This window comes from Paramisgurnus dabryanus, chromosome 7 (genome assembly GCF_030506205.2).
Source record: "Paramisgurnus dabryanus chromosome 7, PD_genome_1.1, whole genome shotgun sequence".
In the NCBI taxonomy this organism is placed as follows: domain Eukaryota; kingdom Metazoa; phylum Chordata; class Actinopteri; order Cypriniformes; family Cobitidae; genus Paramisgurnus; species Paramisgurnus dabryanus.
Genome location: NC_133343.1, coordinates 35,214,826 through 35,226,203, shown reverse-complemented (window position 1 = coordinate 35,226,203; position 11,378 = coordinate 35,214,826). Strand labels below are relative to the sequence as shown.

The window sequence follows — 11,378 nt, the reverse complement described above, 5'->3', positions numbered from 1 at the left end:
TTTAATTTAAATAATCTCAACAATGTGTGAACATTTTATGAACAAAAAAAAAATCTATGAAAATGAAATGTCAAAGCCCAGGGAATTTAATCGTCACAATTTATTAGACAATTAACTGTCAACCAAATTTCCTAATCGTGACAGCCCTTTTATCAACTAATAGTTTTAAGTTGAATTAACAAAATTTTTAAGGCTACCAGGCAACTTAATGCTTTAAGTTGAACCACTTTTTTACAATAGGATTCCAAAAAGTAGCTTTAACATCCAAATCCACACTGTGAGGAACCCTTTATGGTACCTTTATTTGTGAGAGTAAATTCTTTGCATCTCACCTTGCCCAAACAGTGGTTCCTGTAGATCTCTGCTATGCTGTTTGTCTCCAGTTTACACTGTGATGCAGGACATGGGGGCAGGTCGTCTGTCGAAGAGGAGCCAAAATCATGATTGGTCCCCTCGATCCAGTAGCCCCCAAACTGGGGCAGCAAAATCAGCGGTAAGGGCCCAGTACGTCCCAAGACCTGCCAATACAGAAAACGAACCTAAAAATTCTGCAACCACTCCAAACACTTTAACATACATATAAAAATCCAAACATGTTTGTTTGTAACCTCATGGACGCTGGGATAGGGGATGTAGTCTTCTTCTGTCTGTAGAGAAATATAGATAGATTAGATGATGTGAACATTTTCAACCCTCCATTGTAGTCACACTAAGCTGCAGATAAAGGCAATATAAAGGGCTTATAAAGGAAAAGCCCAAAACTTCAGACCTGCTGAGACTCATAATGCTGAACAAACCCTAAACTTTATACTATATTTATACATCCAGAACCACGTGCAACAGATCATTTGTTCTTGTGCATAAAAAGTGTCCCTGATGAGTTTTTATGTTAATCTGTAATACCGCGATTATCCACTAGATGGCTTACTTACCCAATTTATAAAAAAAACTGAAGCAAAAAAGTATTTACTAATTGTTAACTCTGTGTATGTTTTGATAATCGTTCTGAATCTAATCTCTAACAAAATTCCATCACAAAAATGCAATCATTTCAGCTTTTTGCTGATTTTTTTTAAAGAAAAATACTGATATTTAAAAGTTTATAAGCAGAGAAAAAAATTATAGATAAGATGAAATATTTTTTTACCATTTTGTTTGTTTGTGTGTTTGTTTGAAAGGAAAGGTTCTTTCATTTGATATATTTGTATGTTTATTTTATTTTTTGAAGAAAATTTTTCTGGAAGGCATTTTGTGAAACTTTTGTGAACATCACAAAAAATGCTTGTGGGCAACTTAAAAAAAAAAAGGCTGGCGGAGAATGAATTAATCGCATACAAAATAAAAGTTTGTGTTTGCATAATAAATATGTGTGTATTGTGCGTAATTATTAATTATTATGTATATATAAATACACAAATATTCTTGTATATATTTAAGAAACATTTACGCGTGTGTGTATATATATATATATATATATATATATATATACACACGCACGCACTCACGCATACGCACACACACACACACACACACACACACACACGCACACACAAACTTTTATTTTGTTTGCGATTAATCGTGATTCATCGCTGACAGCACTAAAATGCACTTGCTAATATAAAATGCACATGCTGACTACATGAACCAATCAGCATAAAAAACATAGCATAGACCTTATTACGCTGCCTTGATAGGTAGCTAAGTCATACAGTAAATTGACCTACATGTAGTACTGTATGTAGTTTACAGTTATGAGAAATTATGAAATTACAGTTATGAGTTATAAAGAATGAGATAAACATCTGATGAAGGAATAAAAGCATGTGCATCTGCGTGCATGTGAACACAATGCTGAGAACGTTATATACTTTATGATGGCTATAACACTTGATGCCTGTATGTGCATGAGCATTTGTGTAAATACATGTACTTACTTTGAGAGGGGGTGGGAAAATGCATCTCTGTTCATCCATTCTACAGCTCTGTGTTACAGAAAATGTATTTCAGAACAAATCAACATTATCAGTGATATACATTATCAGTACTGTCTACAAAACACAATTATGTGCTTGCTTAAAGATGAAGTGTGTAATTTTTTTAGTATACTTAAGGAATCACAACGATGGGTGATTTGCAATGACAAAGCAACCAAAGCACATTCACTTTCAATCTTTTCTGTTGCCTGTCAGAGTTCAACTTAAAGGGACAGTTTAGCCAAAAATGAAAATTACCTCATGAATTATTCACCCTCAGCCATCTGAGATGTATATGACTCATCGGATAAACTTTATTATGATAGTGAATGGTTTTGATTGAAGCCTAAAAAAGTGCATACATCCTTCACACAAGTAATCCACACGGCTTTAATGGGGTTAATAAAAGCCTTCTGATGGTAATCAATGCGATTTTGTAAGAAAACTTTTATAAAGTAACCATTATAAAGCTTGGAAGAGCCATGATATTTTTTATATAAAACTCCAATTGTTTTCGTCTCAAAGATGATCTCGGATGGCTTGAGGGTAAATAAATCATGGGGTATTTTTTGCTGAACTTTCCCTTTAATGCAAATGTGACATAATGTGGCATCTATTGAAATGACTTTAGTTTTCAAGAGTTGTATGATTTAAAGAAATTAGTTATAATGTGATTTTCAGATGATGATGTGGGTCAATGACATGAAGTAAATTTTTTCTGTCCGTATGGTTCAATTAAATGTAAAATAGTTACAATTTCAAAATAAATTTGCAAATTACTTGCATACATTCTCTTTTTTGAGGACCAAGTCAAAAATGTATTTTTATTTCATTTTGAAAGAATATTTGGGGGATAATTGCAAAAATGTCAATGTGGTGTAACCAGACTGTGTCAATTGGTGTAACTAGTATTTTTTTAATTAAAAATATAAATATATTCATAAAAATGTGGAATAAAATATAATCATCTAGTTAAGTGTATAATTATTTTTTTACATACATTTTAACATCATTTGTCAACGATTATTTAGAAAACAGAGCTGTTTTCAGCATATGTCAGGAGAAATATTACAAAAATGCATTAAAATTGACATTTAGAAATAACTAATAAAATGATATTTTAAAATGTATTTTTTTATGATTACGCTTACATGCCATCAAGATGGATACAATATTTAATATTTCTCATTCTTTGACGTAATTGGCGATTACACATTTGACATTTTCAGGTCCATTCAGTCTTAACTTTCATAAAAATGGTGCAAATGTGATTTTTTTATTGCATAAAATTAACATAAAAACACTATGTGCATTGAAATAAACCTTTCGTACTTTTAAAACAAGTTTTTTAAAAAGATTTTTGAATTTCTCATCTTGCCAAACCGTTTTTGTCACTGACACAAATATAGAATGAGGAATTTCTTTAAAATAAGGAGGATTGGGAAGGTGTCATCTTATTGCAGGGTTAACAAAGGTTGAAATCGTGTCAAAGCAAAAGACTGCATTAGGACAAGAAATACACTTCTCACCTGAATTCGCTCTATCATTGCAAATATATCTGATGTCTGAGAATCATGGGGATTAGAGAGAAAAAAGAGAGAGATTAAAACAAAATGAGATCAGGTGATTGGCTCCCATGAGCAAAGATGACAGATTCCAAACTGTGTAAGACATTTGGTGGTCAGCCAAGCAGGTGCCACTGAGACGAATGAGAGTGCTACCAACGTTCCTCCAGGTGTTATTATTAAATCTGACAGCGTGCGAAACAGCTTGACAATATTACTGAACTTCTTCCTGGTTACTGAGCGTGTCCGTTCAGTAACGGATAAGGTGTCCTCCCCTGATGTAAAAATCAATAGCGCATCACACGATCAGATGTCCTTCCTCTCTCTCACCACGTTTATCTCAATTGAAGGTGAGAACTGTGAAACAGCTTCATTTACCACGGGACAGAGAAGCTGAAGGAGGTGACCTAGCTGGATACAGCTGTGATGTCATATTAATTAACTCGCAGCTCATGATGAACCAGACTGGAATATGAAGACAAGATAATCTAAAGAAAAGTCTCTCTAGTAATGCCCAAGCAGGCATCTGATGAAAACTACAAAAATACACAGTTCAAGGCACCTTAAATGACTCTGTAATCTCTAATGTAACAGGCGGTATAAAAACAAGAACTTGAAACTAAAAGTATTTCTTGTTAACTTCTAAAATGCAGAATCATCAGATAACTTAAGAGTAAACATGACGTTATCATCCATTGGTCAGGTTGCTATATAGTTATAGTTTATAGAATAGTTTAAAATAGTAAAATTAATTTAACATTCACCTCTTACATGAAAACTATTGCATTTTATGATTTACAATGGACATGTGTGACCCTGGACCACAAAACCAGTCATAAGTCACATGGGTATATTTGTAGAAATAGCTAACAATACATTGTATGGGTCAAAATTCTTTTATGGCAAAAATCATTAGGATATTAAGTAAAGATCATGTTTCATAAAGATATTTTGTAAATTCTGTAAATATTTATATATAAATTATATATAAATGTATCATTAGTAATATCAGTTTTAGGATTTCATTTGGACAAACTGAAAGACGAATTTCTAAATAATTAGATTTTTTGTTGCACCATCAGATTCTTGATTTTCAAATAGTTGTATCTCGGCCAAATATTGTCATATCCATATCCACCACACATCAATAGAAAGCATATTTATTCAGCTTCCAAAAATGGTATAAAGCTTAAAATATTGACCCTTAAAACTGGTTTTGTGGTCCAGGGTCACATATGAATGAGTTCTGATGTGCTACTACTTTCAATTTTCATTTTATGAATCAGTCAGAAGGACACAGAAGTGAAAGTTTCCCAACATCTTTCTTGAATTCTTTCTCAACTTAAACATCCTATAACATTTCATATTGCATCACAAAGTTACCCAGCATGTACAGAACAGTAAGTTCAAGTACAAGTCCTACGCAAGCACGTTTGATTCATAAATCTTTATCAGATGCGGATATGATCTATAATATGATAAAAATGTGCAATAAAAATCTATTTTCATCTTTTCATTTTGCACTGGACCATAACCATAATGTATTATTCAGAAACAATATTCTTCAAAACTGTAATTTAATAAAAACTTTGCTCCAGCATAAAATGCAATCTTATGAGCTTACAAAAGCAATAAAAAAATATTTATTCACCCTAAATTATCTGCATTATGAGACAATTAATTACCATTTTCATTACCATAATGCAAAGAGTTTAGAGTATTCCAGAATATTAATACATGACATACAGTATATATGCATTAATATTGTTTGTCTCAAATCACTGTGTCCAGATTTTTTAAACAAATCACGATACAACAATCAGACACATCACACTATCACACTATTTCTATTTGACTGACGCAAATTACTTTTACTTTTCATACAGCAGCTTGTTGTGTACTCACATCACTGTATCTCCTGCGCTGGCGCATAGCAGCGAGGGCTGGACTGCGAAACCTGTGCATGCTCTTAGCCATGATGAAGTCGCAGATATTGTATATCAACTTAAAGCTATGAGATATGAACTCCTAACCTGACTTCTGACAAGCGATAGAATATTCGGCCGCTCGCCTCGCCTGCCAGTCTTTCTGTTTCTCTCTCTTGTATGTTCTGCTTATGAGAAATGCAATAGGGAGGGCAAGATAAGACTGACAGCTTCCTCTATCTGTTACAACTTCCCCAAATTTACCATGTAATGAAGGAGAATACTGCTAACCGACACATGGTTTTGTGTGTATGGTTCTAGCTGTCAATGTGTGTGCGGTTGTACACAAACGTATCTTGGGTGTGCGGGCATGTTGATGTAAGTTTGTTGGAGCGTGTAAATCCCACAGAGCAGCAAACAGACACAAATGACATTATTATATATAATAAAATAGAGCGTATGATAATGCTAATTTGCATGTTCATTAGGGCTGGGTATTTTGCGATTCACTTTGATTTAATTCTTTTGTTTTGATTCAATTTTGAAGCTTCGAATCAAATGAACCAATTGCTTCGAAAATTTATTCAGCTTTTCGAAACGTTCGAAACACCACACACGGTGGTGACACCTGCTGGTCAAAATAGTGTAAAAGCAACAAGATCTGTCAAAATGTTTAAAGGGATAGTTCACCCAAAAATGAAAATAATGTCATTACAAACTCGTAAGGTCTCCGTTCATCTTTGGAAACACAGTTAAGGATCTTTTAGACTTAGTCCGAGAGCTTTCTGACCCTCCATTGGAAATCTATGTACGGTATACTGTCCATGTCCAGAAAGGTAATTAAAACATCATCCAAGTAATCCATGTGACATCAGTGGGTCAGTTAGAATTTGTTGAAGCATCGAAAACAAAATTATTATTATAATTTAATTATAATTCTCTTCCGGGTCTGTTGTGAACTGAGTCCACGGCGTTGCTGACGTATGACGCTGCTGACGTGTTATCTGGTGCGCCCCAGATATTTTTTTTGCACCCGAGTGTTGTTTAGTTGGAAGGAGACGCACGCTGTAAAAAAATCTTCGCAAATATATCTGAGGATAACACGTCATCAGCGTCGTATGTCAGCAGCGTCACTGTGCACTTGCATTCGCGACAGACGCGGAAGAGAAGACAATGCTGAATAAAGTCGTAATTTTTGCTATTTTTGGACCAAAATGTATTTTCGATGCTTCAACACATTCTTACTGACCCACTAATGTCACATGGACTACTTTGATGACATTATTATCATTTTTGGGTAAACTATCCCTTTAAGACTTTTTACAAAATAAAAGCAAGACTTTTCTAAAATTATGTTTTTAAGAATTGTTTTGACTTAATTATGCCATAATTAATATTGTATTCTGTGTTTTTAGTTTTATCTACTGTAGGTCATTTATTGAGCACTTTTAATTATGCAAATTTTTGTCGTTAAATCTGTCTATAAACAAAAATTAGACATAATGGGATTGTTATCAGTAAGAAGGATGAATGTTTTATAAACTTGCATAATAAAACTGACTTGAGTTTACTTAACCATATTAGACACTGGTCATTTGTGATCAACTCCCCCTAGTGGTGAACCGTCAATTTTTGGAAACGTTTTGAAACTGTTATGACGTAATAAAACCCCGTTTGCTAAAATCACGTGACTTGGCCAGTTTGAAACACGCTCCGAACCAATGATTCGAAACAAAAGATTCGTAAAGATTCGCCCTTATGAAGCAGTGCTACGAAAGCGACCATCACTACTTTCTGAATTGTTCACATTGACACAACAGACTACGTTTATGTAATTTTGTGTCAAATATTCAAGGTCAAGGAAACATGAACCCAAGGATTTCCCGAATCAATATTATGCTTTGTCAATAGAAAATAGATTAAAATCAGAGAATGAATATTTTCCTCAGCCCTAATGTTAAATAAAAAATAATATTTGGTAAATACACTACATTTTTTTATAACATTCAACCGACAACCATGACAGTAAAGAAGGTTCATGAAAAACTTCATAATAGATCGTATAGCGTTGTTTTTCTTTCTAAGACTTAAAATTCACACGACTTTATTATCTAAATGAAAAACCTCTGAGTGACCTCTGGGTGCAATAGAGGAAACAGGCGAGGTGGGGTGTGTTATGTGTGTGAATGCAATGCTTTGCAAAACTTTTACATTTACATTAATGCAGATGCGTTCATCCAAAGCATCTTACTGTGCATTGAAGATAAACTGTACATTTTATTTTCAATGGAAATCAAACCCATGACCTTTGATTTGCTCTACCTTTCAAGCTACAGGACCTCTTTAAAAAGAATATATCTCTCTCTCTGTCTCTCTCTCTCTCTCTCTCTCTCTCTCTCTCTCTCTCTCTCTCTCTAATGACAAATGATACTTTAGCTTCAAAAAATGTTCGCTCTGTCACATTGTGTCTGTCAGTGGTGTAATTTTAATATATTTTAATCAGATTTTAAAGGTACACTAGAAGGATGATATCACAGTTCCTGAAATATAATATAACTTCCTGTTGTCACATTACGGTCACAGTTGCACAACAAATTTCCTCCGCGGGATTACAGAATTTCAACAAGAGAGTGTGTTGTGTGCAGCTGGGTGTTTGCACAACCCTTAATGTGAGAATTTGGCACATTATTACGACAGAAAAAGAATACTTGAATATGCTACGAATTTGATGAATTTGCAACAAAAACTAAGGAGCAATGGGAGTTTGGATGTAATTCTCATGAATCATTTTTTAATTTTATTTTTCATTAAAAAGTTTCAGGTCTGCCTAGTCTTATTCTGCAAGAATTTGTACAAAAGTGACTTGGGTTGTTGTGCTTAACCCATCCTGCCGAATGTTCAGGGATTGAGGGGAATTTAAAGTGGCATCCAAAACATCTCAGTCTGGATCACCCTTCGATTACATGGATCAATGTGTTTACAGACTCCGAAAGGAATCTGTATGGGAAAGACAGATTTTTCTCATTGTGGAGAGAAATTTATTGTGCAATACTATCTTTTTCATTTGTCTTTTTTTCAGTATCACCCTTATCAATCATTTATTTCCTGCAATTTCCATAAAAACATAAAGAGATTAAACAATTCTTGACACTGCGCTGAAAGAAAATAATCCTGATAATTTGCTTTTTTAAGATATTTGACAAGAATAATTCATATTATTAAAAAACTTTAGTATCTTGGCAAATCTGAGCAAAGTCTGTGACCTTACCAAGATCTCCTCTAAATCATTTGGACATATATCTCATTACTATCTATGAAAAAAAACTTTGCTTTTGCCTTTGCTTCCTAGGGATGAGACAAATGGAATTTGCAGTGGGTGTCTGTTTATCTCTCCCCAAACGTACATTAATCACTAAAATACAATTACACGCCACAGTAAATTGTGGTAACCTAACAGCTGACCATATATTTATAGCTTAATAAAATCTCCTATTTGCATTATTGCTTACTATTAGCATGCCAAATACAAGAAAGGTCTATAACACAAGAATAAAGAATACAATTTATGCACAATTGTTTACAATCCAATTCCAGAAAGAGACAAGCAGGAGCCAAATTCACGACCCCGCTGTGCTTCAACGCCCCCCAATTATGACACATTCGGTAACAAAACAACTGTAATCTTATTCTACTGTTTGCAATGCCGTCGGGATGCTCTAATCAATCTAGGACATCCCTTAACACGTACACTTCGGTTCACCAGGTTCCCAGAAGCCTTTGGGATAATGGCTCACAGATACGCACAAAGACACAAACCTGTTCAATTAAAAAAGCACTTGGGTGGTAAATGAGGGGGTAGATATCCCATGGGTTGAGCTCATACTGTGGAAACAGTGATCCATCTACAGCTTATAAAGTTGGATAAATTATTGAGCTCTGATATAAACAACTCAGTTCAAAAGGGAGGTGGGGTATTTTTGAGATTCAGAAAATAGCTGCAAAAGCTATTGACATAATTGAGTCCTTAAGGAGTTTGACTATAGCCAAAAAACATTTGGTTGTTTTCTAAAGTTTAGCAGCTGGATGTTGGTTTTAGAGTAATGGAGTGCTAATGTAGTACTTTTTGGACCAATGTTTCATTTTCCCAGCATTTGTAAACATGAAGAACGCAGACGATGATCAGGTTTTCAGACTGTTGTACTTTTTATTTTTTTAATTCTATACGATTCTTAAAGGAATATTCCATTTTCTTAAAAGAAAAATCCAGATAATTTACTCACCACCATGTCATCCAAAATTTGGCATAAGGGTCTTATCTAGCAAAACGATTGTCATTTTTGATAAGAAAAATAAAAAATATGCTCTTTTAAACCACAACTTTTCGTCTAGGTCTGATCCAGCGCAACCTAACGTAAATGTGTAGTGACGTAGGGAGGTCACGTGTTACATATATAAATGCACATTTGCGGACCATTGTAAACAATAAACTGACACAAAGACATTAATTAGTATCGGTTGACATACAACAACATAGGAACGGTCCTCTTTCAACACATTTGTAAACACTGGGGCGGAGTTTCGCGTTCGTCTTCTGTGACCTCTTGACGTCATGACGTATTGCGTGGGGTCACATCACGCATCACGACCTGATCTAGACGAGAAGTTGTGGTTTAAAAGTGGATATTTTTTATTTTTCTTATCAAAAATGACAATCGTTTCGATAAATAAGACCCTTATGCCTCGTTTGGAATTGTTTATAGTCCTTTGAAACTCCGTTGAAAAAACTGTTAAGTGTTGAGTTAAGTGTTAAATGTTGGGCTCTATTAAAGTCCATTAAAATGAGAAAAATCCTGCAATGTTTTCCTCAAAAAAAATAATTTCTTCTCGACTGAACAAAGAAAAACATCAACATTTTGGATGACATGGTGGTGAGTAAATTATCTTGATTTTTCTTTTAAGAAAATGGAATATTCCTTTAATAAATCTTATAGTATATATTTTTTTCTACTTAATCGCCAAAGTCTGCCCAGCGACAACCAACTGCTTCCTTTAAATTTTAATTTACATTATTAAAACTTTTAATTTTAAATGTATTTTTTATATTATAGTGCTCAATATAGTATATCTTCTATAGTATCAGCTATGTCTGGCCTTTCTTTCAAGGTTTTTTTTCTCCCAAGGATTTTTTTTGCCACAAGATTTTTCTCCTAGGAGTTTTTTTAACTCATTGGGAGTCAGCTGACATTAGCTTAACTTAGAACTATGTTACATTATAACAGTACTTTGGTACTTTGTTGTCCTATGATTTTTCAGTTTTTTCTTGTTTTTATTAAATGTAAAGATGCTTTGGAACAATTATTTGAATTGCTATATGAATAAAATTTTATTGAAATCTGTTTACACACTTCATCTGATAAAGCAAGAATTACACACAAATAGTAAGAAATCATACAGTATACACACACTGTCATAAAAATGGTCAAAACATGTACCCCAGCTGTCACTGGGGCAGTTCCCTTTCAAAAAGCACAGCTGTGGACCTAAATAGTTCATATTAGTACGTCAGAGGTACATATTCATACTTATTCATACATATAAAGACTTTTATTGGGTAGGGGTGCGCAGGGCAAAAACTAATGTGGGATTAGTTGTTGTTACACAGAAAATTTACATTGTTTGATTAGGGTTGAGCGATTTTTTTTAATATTGTTTTCACGCTGCCAAAAGACGGTCTCCCGCAAATTTAGGAAAAGGTATAATGTTTTTCCAGAGAGTTATTGATGAATGAGTGTTTTGGTGGCATGTAAGTAAATTTTTTTATCATATGTTTTTTTTTCAGTTTCTAAGTTGGGTGTGTAAGATACCAAAACCAATGTTATGTCATCTTAATCAGTGTCTTGTTGACTAAAACATAG

The 11,378-nt window shown here is 33.9% G+C and overlaps 1 protein-coding gene across 9 annotated transcripts in view; it reads right to left on the bottom strand.

Moving 5' to 3' along the window:
- The window catches only part of rap1gapb (RAP1 GTPase activating protein b), a 99,954-nt gene that overhangs the window by 28,785 nt on the left and 59,791 nt on the right, over positions 1-11,378 (bottom strand). For 5 of the 9 annotated variants that reach the window (XM_065279699.2, XM_065279700.2, XM_065279694.2 and 2 more), the window contains 4 exons: positions 3,503-3,538; positions 1,935-1,982; positions 609-647; positions 333-518 (listed from right to left, as the gene is read on the bottom strand). In XM_065279699.2, coding sequence (XP_065135771.2) covers positions 333-518; positions 609-647; positions 1,935-1,982; positions 3,503-3,520 — 291 coding nt within the window. In that variant the 5' untranslated portion in view covers positions 3,521-3,538. Of the gene's footprint in view, positions 1-332; positions 519-608; positions 648-1,934; positions 1,983-3,502; positions 3,539-5,443; positions 5,645-11,378 lie in introns of those variants that run through there. The other 4 variants (XM_065279702.2, XM_065279697.2, XM_065279701.2 and 1 more) reach the window with 2 other exon arrangements.